This window comes from Blennius ocellaris (assembly GCF_963422515.1).
Source record: "Blennius ocellaris genome assembly, chromosome: 3".
Taxonomy (NCBI): domain Eukaryota; kingdom Metazoa; phylum Chordata; class Actinopteri; order Blenniiformes; family Blenniidae; genus Blennius; species Blennius ocellaris.
This window is the reverse complement of record NC_137652.1, coordinates 18,433,523-18,457,293: the sequence shown is the minus strand read 5'-3', so window position 1 is coordinate 18,457,293 and position 23,771 is coordinate 18,433,523. Positions and strand designations below refer to the sequence as shown.

The window sequence follows — 23,771 nt, the reverse complement described above, 5'->3', positions numbered from 1 at the left end:
TCCAAATGTTGAAGACAGTCTTCTTCTTCAAATCCCTATACATTTTTTCTCTGAAAATTCAAACTTGCCAGCAGTAAATACTTTAGTTTCTCTCATTTTGCAGTTACTGGCTTCAACATGTTGGCCTGTTGACACACTTTCAAGCTCTTTCTGTTTCCCCACTCCTCCACACTGGCTCATGTTTGTCACGTCTTCCTCCCACATACACCGTAACCCACATCTTCACTCTTTCACACACCCCCCCCCGCATGCCTTTCTTTCATCTTCTGTCTCCTCTCCTTCCATTTTGAAATGAAGGATTCAGCCTCATGAAGGATTGGTAATAAATCTACAATTATTAGTGGAAGGAAAGTCCGTGTCCTTGTTGTGAAATATCCACATCTCATCTCCATATAACTTCAGAGGTTAAACCTTGGTAGCGTTGGCTGTGTTACCGTAATTCAGGCATCAGAACTGACTAGAATCTACATGGTAGAGATTTAGGAACACACTTTCTAGCTCGCGTTGATATGGAAACATCGCAAATTTGTTAAAGATGCTCATAACAGATGATAGATGATAGATGAACTTTGTTCATTTTGTAATTTCTTACTTTCAGAAAGCATTATTCTTTTATGCAACAACAGACTAAGAAAAGATGGTTTGTACCTGGTTGACATGTTTCAACTGCGTCTGCCGTCTTCCTCAGAGTGTCCTCTGACGTGTGATGATGTATCGTCTTAGATCGCTATACAGATCTATCGGAATCTGTCAGCAAGGTAAAAAAAAAAGCGACAACAGCTATTTATTTAATGCTATCCTCAAGTAATAGACAAGATCAGAAATATTCAGGAATTGCTCAGTTGTTTGGAGGATCTAAATCCATGTTTTCGCTTCTGATTATTTTCTAACCCTAGAATCTCAAAATTACAACAAAAATGGAGACAACATGCTCACAACCCTATGATCAAGCTGCTGGAGAATTTCCCAGCTCAGTGAAAGGTGCACTCTCGTATCAAGGCCACCACATAAAGCATATGGATATCATGTTATGGAACGTATGGATGCATTTTGAGTGCAGATGCTCTCCTTTGGACCTGAAAACACAAAGCCGCTACCAAAGAAATGTAAAATCATGACAGAAAATGAGACAATGAAAGGGCCTATGCAATAAATTACAAACTAATAGAAGACCCAAACAATCCAAGGGTTCAGTCTATGATGGAATGTTCATACACCGCCTTTAATAAGTGATTATTTGAGTTAGCTTTACCTTTATATCACTAAAACTAGGAGGGATTGCTTTTGACCTCTGCCATCAAAAAAAAAAAAAAGAAGATTCCCAGCACTGCTCACTCTAATCTTTTTTGTTGACTCTATCAGGTCTTTGCCTCAATGCACACATGGGGAGAACATGCAAACTCAACACAGAAAGACCCGAGCTGTACTTGAACCAGTGACCTTCTGGCTGTGAGGCAAGAGTGGATTCAATTCAACAAACAATTAAGTTCCAATCACACTCACTTCATGCCCGATTCTAATGATCGGATTCACCTTCAAGAGTTCTCACGCTTCTTGCTTACATGAGAAATGCAATTGTGAGATACAGTGACAGGGTTTATCTAATATTCTACCAACATTATAGAAGAAGGTTTTAACCGATTGTCACCACCATAGATAAATCTCACATATCCACACAGCACAGTCTCATCATTTTGTTCACTTTACTGATGTTTGAGCGACTTCCTGATGTAATCATATAAAATCCTACCTTTCCAGTAGCTTTCAGCGGCTGCTTCTCTCCTCCTCTCGTGACCTTTTCTCTTCACTTTAATTCACAGTGATCCATCAGTCACTGACGAGTCTCTCGAGTCATTCTGGCGGCACAGAGAGCATTTGTCACCACTCTGAATGTGTAAACCTTGTTTCAGGACCTAAAGTGACGCGTGTAGGAAAGGTTTCTGAGCAAAGTGAAAACTTTGGTTCCTGTGGTTTCCTCTCACGGTATTGCTTTGTTGGTAAAGCTATCTATGTTTCCAGAAGTGTGAAATATCTTATTGAAAACCTCAAACTGGCCGGCTTTCCATTCTCTCAGTCGGCTACAATCGTTCATGTTTTGCTGGGTTTCATGTTTTTGGGTTCAAAAGTGGGTATAGTATCTTTATGAAATTGAAATGTAAACAGTGCTAGATAAACCTCTATTCTACAGATTTGTTACAACTGAATGTCTTTTAAAAGCAGTAACACATCTCTGTCATCACATATAATACTATGTATGTATATATTGCATAATGTCAGAACAGAATTGCTCTTCAAATTCATTATTTTACTACATGATGGAAGGTGTTTGGAAATGTTAAATTCTTTTCATGACTCATTGAGGGGGCTTTCAGGATGAATTTAGTTTTAAACAGATTTAAATCCACCTGCCAAAAAGTGCAACAGTACTGAAAAGTGTAAGCAGATGCTGATCCTCACAATGATGTTGAAAAATATTGATGCATGCATATCTTATATCTAGTACGTTGCAGTCATTTGTTGGAGGCTAAGCTCGACCAGAAAACTGCTTCTGCAACTCCGAAAAACATTCAAGAACCTCTTCCAACACATTATTTAACAACACTGAGTTGATTTTACATTGCTACTTTAAATAATTCACACAAATTATCTCAATATCACAGATCAAGATTTTTTTTTAAAATTCAAATACTGTATTGTTTTGTACAAATGATTCCACATAAGTATAATTCCAGAGCCATCTGTGAAGTCGTTCCTTCATCTTTTAGCTCACAATCTTTCTTCTTTGCTTTCTTCAGTCCCATCTCATGCATAAATTTTATTTTTAGGTTATATTTTGCTGTATTGCATTGTTTTTGTGCAACATATTGTTGCGCTACACACAGTGACATCTGGAAGTTGCAACATGTCTGTATCAGTGTATTTTGTCAAATTTGATCTGCATTTAAACCCATTCTGTGTTCCTGGGCTGTTGCAGCGCAGCATCTTGTTCTGCTGTGGGATTCGAACCTGCAAATTTCTCCAGGCCACTATTTTCCCACCATCTTTTTGCATTTTTGTGTTCCACAAAAGTTTTCCAATTGAACGCTTTATAATAGATTGATGTACACTCGCAAACAGCAGAGATGCTGAAGACGATGTTGTTTTCATGTACAGCCACTAGTGGATGCTGTGTTTATGTAATACAATCACCCTTGAATGCACACAAAGAACAGTAGGCAGTAAACCCTGAAGCTCCCTTAAACTTTCTGGGTTTTTTTGTTTTTGTTTTTTTGTTTTTTTGTTTTTTTGTTTTTTGTTCACTGTTTGTTAAGGGGGAAAAAAGTTTCTCCATATGGGATCCAGATGGTGGTGTGTAGTAAATGTACAATTTGTTGGAGAAGTGACCTTAAAGTGTGAACAGTATAAACTACAGGTAGATTCATTCATTGAGACCTTTCACACATGCAGTCACAGCATTTCAAAAAGCTCAGTTTTGAATGTTTACAGAGACACAGCATTTTAATAAAGTTCCATCTTCAGTCACTCCGAGCTCCATATCCCAAACACCCAAAATTCAATGAAAGTACTCTGTTTTCACAGAAAAGTCAGGAAAATATGATAGCTAAAACTGAATGCATACATTTGTAAGTTATAAGTTGTCCGTATTGATCGCGGCGTCAAACATAAGTTTTCTTGCCCAAAACCAACCCAGCTTTTGAGATGACAACATCACAAACAGAAAACTTTGACTTTTTAACAGTTTTGTTTTGTTTTTTGGTAGACTATTGAACACAAGATCCAAACTGTCATTATCATTATTATCATTCAACTTGGATTTATGTTGAAATAATCGGAATTTTGTTAGCTTATTATTTGGTTTTGGAAATAAAGGTTATTTTATTATTATATTACCAGTCGAATCCGTTCAAATTGAAATTGATCTGTACATGGCTCCTGAACTAAAATGGATATGACACCATTGCCATAAATATTTGAATAATTTTCAATGGTTTGCTCATATTAGAAATGACTGACTGAAAGGTACAGGCATTTTTTGACAAGAATAGGCAACAGGTGAACTGAACAGAGAGGGCCAAATAACAAAATGTTGTGAAGATGAAAACACACAATACAGCATCCATTAGTTATGCTTTTACTATAAACGTTTGGTTTTATTTTTTACTTTCCAGTTAATGAAAATGTTTTTTATTCCTCTTTTGTATATAAAACTGCTGGTTTTTGTCAACTCTCTGCCATGGCTCCTGGAAAATGTAACTCACTTTGTTAGGAAACTCGATGAAGCAGCCAAATTGTTAAACACTATTGTCCATTATTTGCTCTATTTACATTGACTCTACAACAAACATAAATCTAGAAACAACAAGCAAGAGCTGTCCCAGCTTTGTGGTCAACATGATGGCGTCTCTCCTCATGTGACGCACTCACGAATACTCAACCGCATTTATAGAATTGAGTGCTCTTTGTACATGTTTAGTTTTATATCATCTTCTGCAGCCACAGCCAAATGCTTTGGTTATGATAATCCCTCGAGCATAAATGAACTTTTCAAACTTATGTGATTCACTCATACACATTTACCATAGGTTTGCACTTTCACATATATTCATATATACGTAGTCATTTTTTGCTAAAACATTAAGTTATATTTGCCCTATAAATTTAGTGACCAGAAACTTGTATGACATTGTTGAGAACGAACACACTTTTACAGAAAGAAGAACATTTGTTATGCCTGTGTGTTGTGTTTTTCACGTCTGATCATTTTCTATCCATCTATAAAGTCATTCATGTGTGTGTATTTCTGTTCAGTGTCACTATTTGCTTCTTTTTGGTTTCTTTTTGTTTTATTTTGATCATTTTACATCTATTTCTGATCACAGTTTGTCTCATTTTGCTCAATTTAAATGTTTTCTTTTCTGGGGTTCTTTTTTTGTAAATCAAAGGAAAATCTCCCTTGCAGACTATGAGCCAGCAGTCTCACCTCAGGATTGGTTGAGATCTTCACATTAAGTCATTTGTACTTATGCTACCTATCATATGTCCTGGTTAAAAAGTGATCTGAAGCTGTACTGCCCTCATGTGGAAATTGCCTTTTAATACTTACCGGCACCTTTATCAGGAATCCTAATATTACCTCATGTTTCATTCATTCTTGAATCAAAGATTTTCACCAGCATGTGGAGAGGGGAAAAAAAGCTAAAAACTAAATCATATGTAGCAAAGATGTATAATAAATTATTTGAATACACAAATAATTTAACAGAACTGAAGGAAACAAGTGAATGATTCCTTTCCAACCGCTGTGTCGGTGGGCCTGCTGTTCACAGTGAGATAAGAGACACTATTAGTTTATCAGATGGACACACTCACCGGTTCCTCCCTCAGGCTGGAACACAGGAGATGAAGAATTCAGGCGACTCCTCTGGCTGTTACTCCTCCATGTAGCATAATACCCGGTGGGGAAAGACTTCAACGAGGCTTCACATAAATCAAAGAGGAAGGTTTTTGAGTTTCACTTCCCTTGTTTTGTAGTGAGCCAATCTTGTGATACTTGTTTGGCTTTCGGGGTTATGATAATAAATCTATTCCATTTTTTCCTGGAAAACACACATAGTGAGTTATTGCTTTTTGAGAACAGTACAATTCATATGGTTCAATAGATTTATTTTATTGTCCCCAAATCGTCAAATTCTTTGAAATGACGAAGGTTTAAGGGGAATAACCCAGTGCTTTTTATGGTGAGCACTCCAGTTTGGTTCCTGTGGAAGTTTCTGTCTGTCACTTAAAATAAAACATGAATAGGTGACGTGATAATTTTTTTTTTAAAGATAACAATTGGTGACGGGAAAAGTGATGCTCTCATAACAGTAAGCCACTCAAAAACTTCCACAAATGGCCAAAGCATAACAATATATTGCTCTTTTTGTTCAGATAACCACAACAAATAACCAGAACTCGTGTCCTGCTTATGAGGCGTCGATAATTCAAAAACTTAACAGAAAGAATATAAATAGTTATAAATACAGCCTCAAAAACTCCCGATAACAGCCCACTGATAAGTTCCCTTTGGAAATGTTTGATCTTTTTGTTTTTGTACACGTGTGTGAGGAATGGGTCAGAACAGTTGATATTTTGTTAGTGGTCATTTATTTATCGTATATTTTTCTTTCACTTCAACATGACAGCTCCTGATTCTAGTTGTTTATTTGGTGTTGAAAGTCACAAACTCTAAAACGATATTGGAAGCGGCAAAAACAAGTTTGTAACTGAAAAGATAAAGAGACAGTTTGATGTTCTGGGGAATCTAATTGTGGGGCTAAGAAAAAGCGCAATCAATTGAAACAGCATGTGAACCACTAAATCTTTTGAAACTGGATTTTTTACTGAAGGTCCCAATGTAAGATGTAACATGTTCAACCTGACATTTCTAACATGTATGATTTTAAAGTGATCTCATTAGCCTCAACTAAAGATTAGGTAAAATATTACAGACATAAACATACCTCCAAGCAATTTGAAATCAATCTTAGAAGGAGATCAAAAATTACAGATAAATGGAGGGGATCAGAATTACTGGCAGCTTTTTCCAAGGTTTAGTTGTTGATCTGGAGCATATCTGTTCACACAGGAGTCTAAAAAGTGGAATTATATCAGCTTAAGTTTTCAGACTAGAGTCAAGAAGAGTCGAGACTTGTGTCATTAGGATCTACTGGAACAATACCCACATGGATTAATTAACAAGCAAATTCTATGAATACCCAGAAATTTCCTGAACAAGGTGAAATCTGATATTCTGCCTACAAATTCACCCTCTTGGATCGGCTTTGATTCTAATATTATGATCACTCATCCCTCAGCATTATGCACTGACCACTCCTCACTCTCAGTGTTACATTATGACCTCTAAAATCACAGAAACAGTGTTTTTGTTATTTGTATATTTGGTAAAGTAATTACAAGTGTGGCTTGCAGCCACATAATTGCCACCCAGTCTAATCAAAGCATGGTAAATTTAAGGGTTTTTGTTTTTTGTTTTTTAAGAATTCCCGTCAAAATTAGACAAATGGAAAAACTTGAAAAAGAAAAGACAAAAGCAGATTTACATTTCTATTTGTGTCCTGAACTTTTTCTGCCGTTACCATGGTGACCACCCAGCTCTGCTACCGACTTGACTGGGAATGATAATGAAATTGTAGCTCCTGATGAAGTAAATGCTGCAATGCTTTTTGCAAGCATTCAATTAACTCATGGTCCAGTCTGCAGGATCAACAATCAAAAAGTTAAAATTTCTCAAATGTGCGCTTGTTGATCTTGATCTCCTAAAACCCTGCCAAGACTCATTGAGTCAAATGAGGGAAGAAGCAAAATAAGACATAACGTTAGTCTGTTTGACCCACAGTTGGAACAAATAAAGAATCAAAAACTTAATTTTTCTCTTCTTTATTTGAAAAAACTAAAAAAACTAACATCGTAAATTTACCCTGATTAGATAAACAAGAAAAAAAATCATCAATACAACATCTCAACTGAAAACACATAGTTTTGGCATTTTAGTTTCGCAAAAGTTTGTGTTTGCATGGCAACATTTTGAAAATGATGTTCCTTTTTATGGAAATGGTAGAAAAGCTATAAACAACGAAGTTAGCGTGCCAGGCCCAGAGTTGGCTGTTTTAAGAATTGTCCAGCTTCTCGCACATGTGCAGAAGAACTATTCACTACGGCTGTGGTGCTCATGCACTGTAGCAGCTTTTTCAAAAAGTTTAATTTTTCTCCCATTTCCATGGAGATGGAGTCTGAGCGTTATGGAAAAATTCCACCTCGATAGCTGTTTTCAAAAAGTTGCATTTTTAGTGGTTCCAAGCACCAAAACACTCCGAAAGATTTCCCTTTTCACTTGAAGACATTGTCATGTGAGTGTCATGTTAAAGGATATTTTTCAAACCTTTTATTTGTTTCTAAAGCTAAAAATAGAATCGATGGCCTAATAACAAGTACACCAGTAAAACTCTGAGCTTTCCCAGAGTGCCTCATTCTCTTCCTGTTCATGTCTTTATGTTTGCCTCAGACTTGAGTCCAAAAACGGCTTTTTTACTCATATTTCCCATATACGAGTAAAAATGACTGTGATCCAAACCACTCCTAAAACCATTCGCCACTCCTTCTAACGTCCGTTACCCAATCACAGGTGTTTCCCTCGGCCTTCAGAGATGACGTGCTCGGGCACGGCCCGGGTGTACCACTCCGACCACCCGCCGTCGTACACCGACACGCCCGGGTGCCCGCACTCGTGGGCTGCCAGCGCCACGTGGCAGGCGGTCACGGTGGAGCCGCACAGGACGCAGATGGGACGGTCCAGGTCCACGCCGGCCCGAGCGAACAGGGCCTGGAGCTGCTCCCGGGGCAAGAAGTGACCCGAAGGCGACAGGAAGGAGCGGAAGGGGATGCTGATGGAGCCGGGAATGTGGCCCGGCTCCGTGTCTGTGGATCAGAAGAGAAGAGGAGTCAAATGATGTTCTGATGACGAAATAACTTGACAAGAAGCATGAATAAGCAGCATTTGTTTCAGGGGAAAAAACAAGATCTGCTCACATTTAAACGCAGATGGAACATAGCTTCTTATTGACACAATGAGCTTGGATTTGTGACCGAATACTGAACGATTAACTCAGTTTGTTTGCTCTTCAAGATGATTAATAGCTCCTGAGCTGCTAAAAGGACACTTTTACCAGTGAATCAGAATCAAAATCAGCGGTACGATATTAATTCCTGGGGGAAATTCAGTATATGCACTTGTTATTTAGCCAATTTACCACTGAGTTTCACTTTCTGCAATTCACAAGTTGTGTGACTACAAATCATAAATTGTTAAAATCTGCTTTATCTGATGTTATTCCAGCAAGACCTTGAAATTCAAATCATATTTTTGTTTCTCAGTAGAAATACTGTTATTTCAGATCACAAGCCTTGTTAATTGAATGATTCGATGGAAGTATTACAAACGTAGGTAATAGAAAGGAGTCTCAGAGCTGTTGTTTCTCTATTTAATGACTGTTGGCAATAGAAAGAGCTGTTTTTCTGAAGATTATCCCTGCACTAAACCAATGTTTACTGGAGGAGGATCACCTCTTTAATCATCTTGACCACAACAGGAAAGATGTCTGACTCAGGCCGCACTGTTTGTGTGTGTGTGTGTGTGTGTGTGTGTGTGTGTGTGTGTGTGTGTGTGTGTGTGTGTGTGTGTGTGTGTGTGTGTGTGTGTGTGTGTGTGTGTGTGTGTGTGTGTGTGTGTGTGTGTGTGTGTGTGTGTGTGTGTGTGTGTGTGTGTGTGTGTGTGTGTGTGTGTGAGAGAGATTAGATAAGATACAAACTCTCACCACTGCATTGTTTTCTTGTTATCTGTGTAGATCGACATGTTTGTGGGAGAATCACCATTCGCTTTATCTGCTATTGTCCTTTAGCTGTGTGTGCGTGTTTGTGCATGCGTGCGGGTCCCCTCTCTGTGTATTTGGGTTGTTTGGTCATTCAGGTCCATCTGGCTTCCTGCCTCCTCCTTGTTTGTCCAGAGCAAACTCCACCAAAAGCCGACGTAGCAGGGGACCATGGACTCAGCAGAATAATGTTTTTTACACAACTTACCAAAATCATGCTAAAAAACAATCTTAGATGTACTTTTACTAAAACACAAAAGAATACACAGTTGTATTTCCCAATTACATAACTTTGGCTGATCAATGGCTGCATGCGACACATGAACCGTCTGGTTGACTGTCGCACAGAGCAACACAATACTGTTGGTGAGGCTATGAATTACGTGACACAAGGGCATTTTTGAATTTTGTTCAAGCAAAACCAGTCATGTTATCACATGTTTATGGTTTGAGGTATTTTTTTAATCAAATACAATTTTTTTACGCACATATTCTCAGATTTACAAGCTGTAAATCTGTACAAGCTCACATGTTTCCATCATCTGGTTGTCCTCCTTTAAAGGTACTAGGAGCCACTGGATTTTCACCTCCTGTCCAAATTCCTTTTCTGACTCTGTTCGTCTGGTCAGTGAGTCTGCTGTAACACCAGTTATCTGTCTGATCAATAAAGCAACCCCTCATCACTGAGACTTCAGTTGTTATGTAAAACTAAGTGAAGCTATGTTTCATTGCATGTGAAGTGATGTTATGTTCATTTTTGTAATATTTAGAATATTCTAATTTTCATTATCATGTACTGTTTGTATGTGTCAAGGGTCTCATGAATTAAATGTATGTTAATAATCAGGTGTGAGCTGTACATTGTTGTGTGTATCTGTGTAGATTGATTAAATTTTGAAAAGCTGCATAAACATTATTTGTCAGAAATCTAGCTGTTCTTTCCATACAAGTCACTTTATCTAAATGGAAAATAATTATCAAACATCACTGCCAATAGTCTCAAATTGATCAGAAGAGTAATTTTTCATTCAGTCCTAATTTCTGTTTCTTTTATCGGGTTCATTTACAGGGCAACTTATTTTAAACAGCACTGAGAGGTTTATCTCCAAAGTTTAAAGATTGCTTGATGGAGAAAGGTATTAGATAGTAATTACTAGTATATTATACATAACATATGTTAAACTGAATCCACCTCCCAAAGAGTTTCACCCAGATTTTATGGCCCACAGAGCTAATGACTAACCCAACAATGCAAACATGACTGATCAGAGAATCTCCACAAGGTTCTCAGATTAGATTTTTAATTGGTTGAGATGACAGGATTTTTGAAAATTCATGCTATAGTTTTCAATGAGGTATGGCTAAAGTTGATGCTTCAGACTCAAACTTGCAACAAAAACTTTTCTTTCAACGGAATCATATATTTTGAGGTTAGTTGCAGGTTGTTTGTTCATTTAAATCTGATGAGTTTTTTTCTGAAAAGCGAGTACTTTTCAGTAATACTTGCTGAAGTGAACATCATCATTTGTTAATATTACTTTACTTTTATTCTGTCTTAAACACTTTTTGACTTTCTGTTCTATTTATTTGGTGTGCAGCTATGCTTCAAAGAATCACTGGGATTAATAAAGTATTTCTACATTGCAAATTAGATGGTACATTAGGTTTATGTTAGACATGATATATAATTTGACTTGTTTTTCTTATTTTTCGTCTTTAATTTTAGAGTGCAAACCTGAATCTACATATTAAAAACATATTCCAAGATTTATTTTCAAGTACTACTTACTTGTTGTTTGGGCAGATCATGTCAGTAGCTTTAAGGCATTTTCTTCTCAAATTAAATGTTTATATCTTTTATTTGTGCTACTCTTTTTTGCAGTCTATTTTATTCTATTCTATTCTATTCCCACTGGTCTTTTTCTCTGATCTCCACTTTTCAGTGGGTTATGATTGAAATGGTTGTTTCCTTCCTTACTCAAGGTTGCAGAAGGACTTAATTGGAGCATCATTGGGTGTGTTTTTTCTTGTTGTTGTTTGTTTTTAAGTTAGATCACTCACTGTCTCTGGGTTCAGGGTCCAGTCCTCTGAACCTGCCTGCAGGTCTGGCATCCAGCACCTGGAACTCCTTGGTGTCCAGGTTGACCAGGATGTCCTCGTAGGTCTTGATCCAGGAGAGGTTCAGGGAAGCCTTGAACTCGGTCGGTGCGGGTCTCACGTACCGATCACTAAGGGGCTGACCCTCCAGTTCCCAGTTCCTGAGCCCCCCGTTGAGCACGGAGACTCGGCTGTGCCCGAACACCCGGAACATCCACCATACGCGCGGCGCAGAGAACGCACCGAACTCGCTGCCGTCGTATACCACGACGTGCGCGTCGCCCCCGACGCCGAGATTCCCCACGTAGTCTGCGAAGACCTGCTCCGGCGGCAGCATGTGGTCCAGGGGAGACGTTCTGTCACAGCACTGGTCGATGTCGAAGAAGACTGCACCCGGTATGTGCCGCTTCTTGAACTCGCTCTTTGCGTTCTTGTGCAGTTTGGGTAAATACCAAGAAGTGTCCAAGACGCGCACTTTGCGCGGCACCTGCACGGCCTGGGCCAGCCACCTGGAGGTGACCAGAGCCTTGGTCTGGAGAGCCATGGTTCTCTCTGGAGAGGTAGAGAGGCTGTGGAGGCTGCTGTCGCTCCAGATGGACCCCTTGTTAATAAGAGAGAGAGAGAGGGGAGGGGGGGTCACGATCCCAAGCGAACCAGCTGGAAGTGAAAGGTTAGGAGGTGTCTCTATTTGCAAAGTAACTTCAGAAAACAGCACGTCCATTCACGAATAACACATTTTTTACGCTTACTTTTTTGTAACTCATCATGTCAATTCAATGTATAAATACACGAGGAAACGGGGCCATGGAAGCACTGCATCGACCTTAGACACTAATACTACACATTTTAACATATATTCCATATTTTATATTGTCCATTCTGTGTATTTCATGATTGTTCATATTACACGTTAGTTGTATTTTTTGCCTCTCATTTAACTTTTTACCTTACTGGGAATGAATGAATGAACTTCAGACGGAATTCAGTTTTATAAGAATGTGAAGTAACAATAAATATATTCATCCGTCTATTATTTGTACATTAGGTTCAACTTGTTGTTGCTGTTGTTGTTCATAATAATCATTTTTAGTTTGTTTTTAATAATGTAGTAACACAACGAGGACCTTTCTTCAGGTCGGAACCTTCGCAACGTCTTCTCTGTGTTCGCCCGGATGCTTTATATCTATGCGCGGCGGATGTTGATGTGCTCACATGGTTTTCTTCACCAGCAACGGCTTCGTCTGTGGTATTTTGAACATTACAAACATTAGAAAAAGTGACAATATTAAACTGAGATGTCGGCGTCGTTGGTGAGGAGAGGACTGGAGCTGCTGAGCGATGATGTAAAAGGTGAGTGAGCGCCGATGCTAATATTAGCATCTGAAGTCTGTTCTCTGCTATTGTTGCACCCTCAAGCAGACATGACTCCGTCTCTTCGTTCGGCAACTTTATTCTTCCCAGTTCCAGTCGTTTTACATAGTTTTGATGAGGCTCAACGCAGGACATACACGGGCTCACGGCTACACTGCTAAAACACGCCGGCTCCACTCCGCTGCGCCAGCTGATGACGTCACCCGTTGAACTCCCGACTCTCATTTGCGTAACAAAATCTTAACTGAATTAACATGGAAATCAACAACTTTTTACTTTCCTTTACAGTTCACTGCCATTTATATTATGAAAATATAATCAAATAATAATAGTGAATATTTATTCTAGGTCGCAACACCATGACTAAATATTTATCTATCAATTTAAACAATTCAATCTTATTACACACCGATGTGTAAATCAGTAAAGACGCTATGAGAATATACACTGCTAAGATACGTGGATCAAGATCATAATTGTCTTTATTTTATAAAGACACCTCCTTAAACGTGGTGACAGAGTGAATTCCAGAATAAATAAATTAAAAAGTATACTACACAAAAGAGAACTGCGATAAACATAAACTTGATAGTTTTTTGCACGTATTGCAGCAGTCTCCAGTGCCCTATTAGGAAACCTTTAATTTAATTCTCAAATACCTCCACAGTTGTTCACAGAAGAGAATTTGTTGTAGCAGTTGTTTTTTGTTCTGATCAATCAACTTTATTTATATAGCAAAAGCTTGAGTATGTTGTCATGTACACTTCTCTCTCTCTCTCTCTCGCTCGCTCGCTCTTGCTCTCTCTCTCTCTCCCTCTCTCCCCCTAAAGTAAAGAAGAACAAGAAACCTCAGCAGACCCCAAGCTCGGCCACCGTCATGGAGCTGGTGGGCACCAAGCGGCAGGGCGTGACGAGGCAGGTGAAGCGGCTGCAGGGCCGCCTCGGGCCCGGCAAGAGCAAAGCCACGGTCAAAGACAAGAGGATCAAATCTGCAGTGGGTCAGTCTGCAGTTTCACATTCAAGAAGCGCATGCTGCTAATACTGGCTCACTTTTATAAGGAGCATGATTACTGGAAGAAGATACGGAGATGACTTTTTGCTTTAGTGTAAGCCACCAGGTGGCAGTGACGCTCTTTAACGTCACAGGCACTGAGGCAGTTGTAGGTTTTTGTCATCTCTCCTCAGTCTTGCTGTGATAACAGAGGTATTTGTGTAGACTCTTAATATCTACAAAGGCCTTCTTGTTGTAATATCTCTCTTCTTCTGCATTGGTGATTGAAGAGGAGTTCAGGAAGAAGCAGAGGGAGAGCCAGATGAGCGTGAACCTGGCGTACTTCATGAATACTGACTACAAAGCAACAGATTCAGATACACGGAAGGTAAATTTATCATTCAGCAGCTTAGTCATTGTGACTGGTCACACTTCATCGATCCATCGCAACATATTTGGACATCAAACATTTAATTTGCTCTTTAAAGTTCCATACAGTGAAGCTAGTGATGTAAAAAAATTCTATATTGTTTTCATGGTTGTAATGTAGAATAGTGCAGGGCGGTAACTGGACTTCACTTATATTGCGACTTTCAGCTGCATGAGCAGCCCCAAAGAGCTTTACATAGTTCATCTCATTCACCCATTCACTCACACACCAATGGAGGCTGCAGCCACTCCAATGGGAGCAGTTTGGGGTTCAGTGTCTTGCCCGAGGACACGTTGGCAATTGAACTTGCAACCTTCCAATTAGGAGAGGACTGTTCTACCAACCCAGCCATGCTGCCCCTTGCTGTGGTCCAAATCCGGCCCCCAAGTGGCTCCAATCCGGCCAAATAAACCAAGCAAATTGTAGAAATAAAAAAAAAAAAACATGTATTTTTTTAACAAATTTCTTAAGAGTAGCAGACACAACAAAACACTGAGACCAGAGGTGAGATATCAGTGATGCTGCCATGAAAGACAGTTTTCTAGCATTAGCCTCACAGTCATGCTGTCGGGGGGGGAGTTTGTAAAAACACCCATGTTGCAACAGCAATAAGAGAAGTTATTTTGGGACATTTCACTGTATTCTGCATCACACGGTTTCATTAAATTTGGCTCCATGTTGAGATTGTAATCGTTTTCCAAAATGATTGTTTGGTTTTTCATCATGTACGCTCTGTGTCACAACAAAGAAAAACTTTACAGTTTAGATTGAAAGGGCATTATGGCACTATTTTGTTAGTCCGGCACATCCAAGATGAAATGTTTGTCACGTCTGGAAAAGTTCCACAAAGAACCTGATTACGCCACACCTTGAAATCCATTTATTTCACAATCGGTCCACGCTGAGTTCAAATGGCTAAAATGATACATTCACCTTCTCGATCCAACTCAGGGTTGCTGGGTCGATCCCGGTTGATTGTGTTAAAGCCATGATACACCCTTGAAATGTCACAGGTCCATTATAGGAGAAACACCTAACCCTATTCACTAACATCATCACCCAACGTCATCACCTACTGGTAAAAAAAAAAGGGAAACCGGAGAAGCCATTCATGCACAAGACCAAGATGCTGGTGGCCTCCTTAAAGACGTCCACAAGGAAAATCAATTGCTTACAATCATTGACTCAATGGGCATATCAATTACAATACTGTAGCCTGTTATATTCCTGTTCATCAAACTGTTACCTTTTCATTTTACACTTCATTGTAGGTCTTTAGCGATCGGGAAGCATGTCATACACATTTTAGTTCAGGAGCCACTTACAGACCAATTTCACTTTGTGTGGTCTGGATTGGTAAAATAGTTCAATAATAACCTTGATTTAAACATTCAAGTTTTTCTTTGTAATGGTGCAGAGTATACGTGATAAAAAAAAATTCATATTTTTACAAAACCAAACAATTACAACTGAAAATTACTACAATCTCAAAATAAGGCCACTTTTAATGAAACCTTCTGGTAACAAATACAATGAGATGTCACAGAAATGTCTCCTGTAGCTGTTGCATTGTGGTTATTTTCACAAACTCAACTTGACAGTATGGTTTTCAGTCTAGCTTGATAGCAATAAGGTAACTAGCTATTATTCTCTTCTTTGATTTAGCTTGTAGAGGCTTTCTGAATGTGAGTGTGTGATTGTTTCTAATATTTCATTGGTTGTACTGCATCATGTAGAATCAGGTTTTGTCTGAACTTGTTTACACAAACCTGGAGTTTCTCAGTTTTTCACATGTAAATGTAAACACAGTTATATAAGACGCTCACTCAGCACTGACATTTTAGTTTTCCATCCAAACTCTCCAGAGTCTGATTCAAAGTTTCTTTCCGTCTCAGATTCTGAACCACAGTTCGGGAAGACAGTCCAGGAATCGTCCGGACGAGCCGGCCCATAAGCCCAAGGAGGAGCCATCTCTGTTCACAGAGGAGGAGTTCGAGCAGTTCCAGAAGGAATACTTTGGCAGGACTGTCGAGCAGAAGAAGTGAAAGGGACCAAAAAGAAGTGGGAACATCGGATCAAACTGGATTTGTGGATCAGATTATGTTCTGGAAGCTTCATGCTGGAGGCAGAAATTGTGTCAACAAGTCCGTTTTTGTCATTTTGGAGAAGATATGATGGGATTTTATTAATCCCAAGTGGAGAAAGTCAGTTGTCTGGACACTTCTGTTTATTGGATGTAATTCCAACAGTTTTGTTGTCAAACTTTAATAGTTTCTTTGTTTTCTTCAATCTCACAAAAACTCTCATGGACTGTGATTCGATGGCTTTCCAGGCTGTTGAGACAAAATATTTAAATGCACATTAAAATGACATTAAATGTCAGCATTTAACTGTTGTCACAGCTCATTACTTCATCAAAAACCTGATTGGACTTGTAAACATTCAGCTGAGTGTGAGAGTAAAAAAAGACTCAAATATCTAGTATTTAATTATTTCAATGTGTCACCGTACATGAAAATATCAGCTGAAACCCAGAACATTTTCCACTTTTAGATATAATTTTTTACACATTGTTCATAGAAGGGGGAAAAAAACATGTTAAAGTGATCAGTTACTATTCACCTTCTAACATCTCAACAAATCTCTAATGAAATTCCTTGTTTTCTTATTACTAAAAAAAGTTCTTTGTGGCTACTTTACCTTCCCGTCTATGATTTCTACATTAAACAGTCAGAAAAGATGTTCAAAAAATAAACATTTCACATATGATAAATAGCCAAAATGTGATAGTTTTTTTAATGCATTTATTTGCTAGAAAATATGGGTAAAAGGTTTTAATATTTAATTTTTTGGGGTGTTCAGTAGCAACTTATAATTCTAAGCATTTAATATCAGTTTTGAGCTGCTGTTTAACTCAAATATTCGAGAAAGTCGCCTGTTTGAAGAATCTGGTTCAAAAATACCATGCTTATTCTTTACAAGTGAGTTTAGTTTAGACAGGGTAGTTTAGTTTTGTTTAAAAGAGTCCTGGTGGAGTTTGTAGATATCAAGTCAAATTACCATCTTCATCTGTTTTTTTTTTTTTTTTTTAAATCACTGCAGTTCATTGAATGCAGATGTTTCAAACAGTATGGATCTTGTTTAAAGAGTTTACTTCTACTTTTTGAAAGAACCCTGTTCCAAGTGTTCTTTGAAAGATACAGGTAATGTTTAATGATTAAGAATCCAAATCTATAGAACTGAGTCAGATCTTCGTTGAATTGTTCAAGAATTCGTTAAAACTCGCTAAGTACTACACATGAACAGGTGGGGAAAAAAAGTACCCAAAGATAACACTTTACAAGAGTAATGTAACTATTTCTGTTATTATATTATCTCATCAGCTGTATGGAAAAAATAAAGTGTAACAGATACAGTGCATTCAAAAGACATGAAATCTCATTTTAATAGTTTAGTAAGTAATTCTGATTTCTTCTACTCGCATATTGAGAAAAACAGTGATATGTTTTTCCCTTTTGCTTTGGAAAATCACCTTTTTTCATCATCTTTTTCCCAGATCAATACTTAAGTTTGACAAATGTGACACGAGTACCCTTTTGGAGCATGTTGAGTAATTTAAGTTGCAAATAATCAGTGTAGAACAGTAATGCTGAATGATCATAGAAACACACAGAGGTCCAATGAGAAACATTTACCTATTAGACATAATTTAGGGTATGAATCATGAAATATGTGCAGATTTTGGTCTGTTGCCGGGTTCTAAGCTAAGTAGTGAGGCCCTTATTGCATTCAGGTGTTTTGCAGCTGGGAGAAACCTAAAACATGCAGGACACCAGCCCTCCAGGTCTATTGTATACTTATAGAAAGCATAAATGTCAAAATTGAGCGTTGAAATGTCATATTACAAGTATTTTAGTGTCTTATAAAGCTGTTGAAGTTTAAAGCAACCACCAGGGGGGAGTAGAGCTTTTAACAATGAGTTCAGAGTTTCATTTTTATGTGCAATAAATAGACTGAGACTTTTGGAGATTTTAATATTTCTTGTACATGTTATATATTTTGAACATTTGAAAAACAGCAGATCTAAACACACAATAAAGCAAAATAAACTAGTGATTGGAGAAGTTTAAAAGGAAAGAACATTGTTTAACCCCATCAATAAAAAGTTTTTAATTGGGTAAAAATCGGCTGGATTTAAGAAGATCCAAATAAATCAGTTAAATATACTGAGGCGCCTGGTTTGTAATGAGGTGATATTTAAACTGTATAATACAATATCATGTGTGTTGTACTCTAAACGAAGGTGCTATGTAATATAGTCCAATCATGTGTTTAACTTTAGTATAAAAGCGAAACCAAAGAGTTCCTGCTTCAATATTTACATTCTGCATTTGACCCATATTCGTCGGTCCATGTGGGTCTATTTTGTCAGCAGTATCGATGACATACATCCAGCCAATTAACAGCACGAACTGAGCGGAGGGATCTCACTCGTGAGGAAGTGCTTGTTGTCTGACGTTACTTTAAATGAGCGTCGCGCGCCATCGCGGAAGAGTACACTGGGAGGTGCTTCGGTTATATATATATATAGCTGTACGTCTGCCGGTGATCGCTCTTCGTGTTTTTGGGTTAGTGTCAGTGATTAATAGTCTCCAGTCGACGCTCAAACGCGTAGAAAATGGCAGTGTAAAGGCTTGCGGCGGCTCCTCCTGCAGCGGCAATAAACCGGCAGTGCAACGGCGAACTGCACTGGCTATTTCTGGCAAAATGGCGTAAGTACTCTTTATGAATGATTTTACAGAATTTCACATGTCACCTGCTAGGGTAATATAAAGTGAATCAAGCTGTCGAGTACGAGAATTGTCTTTTTTTTCTTTTCTTTTTTTAAACGTACAGTGGGGTCCTAGAAAAGAATTCCCCGGTTGGAAGTTGTGGTATTTTGCGTGTCAGGTTACAGGCTGTCAACTGGGGTGTTTACCGGTGTTTCGAATCAATTGGCTTTCTTGCTAACTGGTGACTGACTCACGCACGTAACCGGAGATATTGAAAATGCAACTTGAGTGCATGTCGGGTTTTTAAACAGAACACTGACGGTTATGACAGACGTTAAAGGGAGAGTGGGCCACTACTTAACGGTGAAACTACTTGACCAAAAACACCAGCGACTTGAGTTGTGGTGTCGACTGAATAATCTACCCAGCGTGTGTTATTATTAGTCCATCAGGCGGCTCCAGAACATATTTCTCTCCACGACTTTTGCTGTAATTTGACGTCCTTTTGTAATGTTTGTGTATTTTCAACAATGACAACGTGGCGTGTCCAAAATGGCGCGCAGCAGCGTCGTGTCCTCGGCGGCCCCCGCCTCGCGCAGATGGCTTCTGTTGTGAAAATGGCGGTTTGCCCGCCCACGTGGAGGGAAAGGGGGCGGGGTTACCGGTCGAACCATGACCAAATTAGGAAATGTTATCCCCGGGTGAAGGGCGGTGCTGCTCGTCTATCGTCGTCACCACTTTAACACTTCAGAGGCGCGGATTAGCCAAATTTATCCTCCCATCCCCCACGACAGAGAGCTAACAGGCTTAACCACTGTACTGATATCGGAAATACTCAGTGCTGTGTTTGATCATAGATGTTTATATAAATCTAATACTGGCCACATAGCATTTGATTTCTATAAGATTTGTTTTATAGTCGCATTCTTTGAACATTTACCGTTTGTGTCACAAGTTTGTTTTTTGTTTTTTTTAAGGGGGGGGGCATCTATGGAGGCCACTGCAGTCCTGATTCATTCATGTTTATAGCTTTGTGTAATTTTGGAGGGCTTTTTTTTGTATAAACAAGACATCTTTTTCATATGATTTATGTAGGGGTTATTTTTATGCAGACAGTGGCCCAACCTCCCTTTCACATCAGTTGTGTGTTCATTAAATTAACTTGTATATGGTCAATGTCTACATATTGGTGAAGATGCTTTACAACTATGCCAAGTTGAATTATGGTTGTTGCACATACATGCATATGTATCTAGTTATCTACTTGTATACATGGGACACTGGCACAAGAGAATAAACTAACCATTTTTATCTAATTGCAATGTGGAGTAGCTGTGATGACCAAATTTCCACATGCTGGATTAATAGTCTGATCTAATCTATATCAACCAACGAAGAACAAGTTTACTAGAATTGTAATCATGTCTTTATATTCCATCTGATTCAATTCATTTCAATGGATACTGAGTTGGTTTTCTTCACGTTCCTGTGTATGGGCTGGACACATGGTAAACCTAAATGATGTAGGATGATTAGAGGTCAGATATTGTTCTTAAGCACTTTTCTTCCCATGTTCTTACCAAAATGTCGCTTTGTCCTCCATCCAGGTCTCTCTCGGCAACCACCCTCAGCTTTGCTGCCGTCGACAGCAGAACCGAACCTCTCGACTTGATAGCATTACCCGACTCTCCTCTCTTCCTGTTCACCCGCTCACGGCTACCACTGACCAGAAGCAGCCATGACACACTCCCCGTTGGCCTTGGAGGACGTGGAGGCCCTGTGCTTAGGTGTGTATTGCAGCGGTGAGGGTTTTCAAAGCTTTATGACCACCACTGTTCAATAGAATTGTCACTGAACGAGACTGTCTCCCACAGGGCCCTCGTTTCTGATGGCTGACCCCATGGGGCCCCTTCTGGACCAAGATGAAGAAGAAGCTCTTTCTCCCTCCTCCTCTCTAGAGGGGAAGGTGCCAGCTTCGCCTCCCCTCTCCTCCTCCCTGTCTCCTTATCAGACCGTGTCGTTTTCTCCGCTCTCTTCTTCCTCGCCACCTCCCTCTCCCCCTCCTGTCCAGTCCTCCTTCCTGGAAACCAAGGCTGGAGCCGACCTGCAGTCTCTCCGCTGGCTGGTCGCCGGTGACCTGCTCGACTCGGATGTTGGAGCAGATGGTAAAGGTGAGAAGGAGATAATGTTGACATTTAGCCACCGCAAGATGATGGATTATACAAACTATATTGTTTTGGGAAAAAAACTTCAGCTCATTGTGGTTCGGACTCGGTATGTTTGAACTAGAAAAATGTTCCTGGTTTGTTGAGAATGTTGACCGTTTTCAGATAGGGGAGTGCACATGTTCTGAGCAGTCTAGAGTCTTAGCGGTTTGCCCATAGGCAGCCTGACCCAGATGTTTCAATGCAGTTATATTCAGACCTTCTCTTTGTGAAAGGCCACATGATTCATTCAGCTTCTCTTTAACACAAGACGTAACGTACTTTGTAGAACGTCAAATTAAGGCTGTATGGTGAGTAATTATTAGGTGTGGGTGAGGGGCGCAGTCATTCAACTCTTGACATGTTTACTGAGGTGTAGTTTGTGGTAATTGGTGTGCGATTCATCACAAGGACATTGTGGGAGAGAAAACCTGTATTTATTTTTCTGGTACATCAGAAGTCAAAAGAGGGAAATGGGGTTGTTTTAATGAATAAATCATGTCTTCTTCCTCAGCAGATGATGCGTTCGCTGGCATGGACTGGATGTCTGAAAAAATTGACCTGAATGAATTTGACCTGGAATCCCTGATTGGCTCCTGCTCGTCCGACGAGTCACCCGGCTCCCCCGAGGATCTGCTGGCCTCTCTCGACTCCCACATGGATCTGGAGCTTGACTCCTTCGCTCCCAGCAGCCTGGAGCTCGGCCTGTCGCTGCCCAGCATCCCACCACTCCCTCTTGAGTCCACCAAGATGGAAGTGGTGATGAAATCTGAGCCGCTCTCTCCAGTGGTCACATTGGAGCTGGGGAGTGAAGTAGATGTCCTGGATTCTGGGAAAATGGCCACATCCATCACTTCTACCTTCCTCCCAGACCCCAGTGGAGTCATTCAGGCCCCTGATGCCCCCATTGTGCTGTCCATTCCCACTTCCGGTCACATTGTGGTGGTGCTCGCTGACCAGGAGTCCTCGTCGCGCCTCCCTCTGCTTGATCAGACTGATAAAACATCCACATCCAGTGACTGCGACAGCGACTCCGGCATCGAGTCGGCTGCTGGCTCACCGCCTCGTCACCCTTCCCCTTCTCCCCCCGTATCCACAGCTGGTTCCTCCAGGACCAAACCCTACTTCAAACCAGATCCTGCTGCCACGCCCTCCCCCAAGACCCCCAAGGTCAAGTCTGCGTCCGGGGCTCCCAGAGTGGTGGAGAAGAAACTGAAGAAGATGGAGCAGAACAAGACGGCCGCCACGCGCTACCGGCAGAAGAAGAGGGTGGAGCAGGACCTGCTGGTAACCGAGTGTGACGAGCTGGAGAAGAGGAACCACGAGCTGGCCGAGAAGGCGGAGTCCATCAGCAGAGAGATCCAGTACCTCAAGGATCTGATGGAGGAAGTCCGCAAGCACCACCGCGGAAAGACTAGCTCCGTGGCATAGGAAGGAAAAGGTTTCATGAGGAATCCACTAGAGTTAGTCTGTAGAAGGTGGATGAATGGAACAGAAAGTGAAAAGCCCTAGAAAGTTTAGAGCCGTGCAGATCGAGGGGCTGGGAGGCCGTCAGGTGAAGCATCTGTACATGCTTGTCTCTCAGCCCCCGGTCCAACCCCCGTGTGCTTCCTGCCTGGTCAGGGTGGACCAGTGTCCTTGTAGACTAGGCATGCAAAACAAAACAAAAAGTCACTAAACCAGAGTAGTGTGGTAGACGTGTAACTCATGAGCAGATTATTAGTAAGATTAGTCCATTCTTCACCCCCTCCTCCCCCCTCAACCCAGCTTGACTCCGTCATGACCTTCCAACAGCTTCAAGTCCAGAAAGGGGCCTCGGCCTATTTATGAAATCTAAATGTTACACTGTCAACATTTTGTGTGTACATACGTTTTCTCTGTTTGCTTGCCGACTGTGGCTTTTGTTATTTATCACTGGATAAAACTCCCATCTCCTCTGCAGTAGCTCGAACTCTTAGCGCCGGTGTTTGGCTTGTAAAAATGCTTGGCTTTTTCTTTTTTCTAATAAATTTCTGCGAGAACTTGGTCAATGACTTCTGTGCTTTTTGTCTCCAATCTTAGTTTATTTTTCACATATAAATACACTTCAGAGTAGTTACAAATAATTGTTCCCAAAAAATCATCCACAGTTTTTGTTTCCAACATGTAGCGAAGTGACTTAAACCACAGTGATTCTAGTACATTCATATCGACAGAACGAGGAACATCGTCGTGTCCGATCTTAAACTAATAAAAAATGGGATCTTATTTGTTGAGGAATCTGTTGCTTATACTGCACACAATAGTTTTTTTTTTTGTTGGACTAAACTGAAGATCTATATTAAGTTGTTCATCATTTAACCTCACATGTTGGATTGGGTGTATCTCCATACACAATGATCTGGACTGAAGCCCATGATCTATGTCTAACCACTATTCAATTGAGCTCTTATTTTAGAAGGGCATGAGATTGTCAAACATGAGGCCAGTGGGCCAAAT

At 40.0% G+C, this 23,771-nt stretch overlaps 3 protein-coding genes across 4 annotated transcripts; 2 read left to right on the top strand and 1 right to left on the bottom strand.

Moving 5' to 3' along the window:
• Positions 1-8,179: 8,179 nt before the first annotated feature.
• On the bottom strand, positions 8,180-12,069 carry LOC308128630 (3-mercaptopyruvate sulfurtransferase-like; the record flags this gene model as incomplete). Its single annotated transcript, XM_080494259.1, has 2 exons — positions 8,180-8,478; positions 11,490-12,069. The coding sequence occupies 2 exons, from the start codon at positions 12,067-12,069 to the stop codon at positions 8,180-8,182; spliced, it is 879 nt and encodes a 292-aa protein (XP_080350385.1).
• Positions 12,070-12,732: 663 nt separating this feature from the next.
• Positions 12,733-17,187, top strand: rps19bp1 (ribosomal protein S19 binding protein 1). The gene is made up of 4 exons (XM_080517358.1): positions 12,733-12,875; positions 13,727-13,894; positions 14,178-14,275; positions 16,213-17,187. The coding sequence occupies exons 1-4, from the start codon at positions 12,821-12,823 to the stop codon at positions 16,360-16,362; spliced, it is 471 nt and encodes a 156-aa protein (XP_080373484.1). The 5' UTR covers positions 12,733-12,820; the 3' UTR covers positions 16,363-17,187.
• Positions 17,188-18,897: 1,710 nt separating this feature from the next.
• atf4a (activating transcription factor 4a) lies at positions 18,898-23,319 on the top strand. Of its 2 annotated transcripts, none has more exons than XM_080494349.1 (4): positions 18,898-19,089; positions 20,697-20,876; positions 20,964-21,260; positions 21,808-23,319. In XM_080494349.1, the coding sequence occupies exons 2-4, from the start codon at positions 20,828-20,830 to the stop codon at positions 22,722-22,724; spliced, it is 1,263 nt and encodes a 420-aa protein (XP_080350475.1). In that variant the 5' UTR covers positions 18,898-19,089; positions 20,697-20,827; the 3' UTR covers positions 22,725-23,319. The 2 variants fall into 2 exon arrangements, with proteins under 2 accessions (XP_080350475.1, XP_080350476.1); XM_080494350.1 differs by having other exon boundaries at positions 18,899-19,089; positions 21,811-23,319.
• Positions 23,320-23,771: the final 452 nt, after the last annotated feature.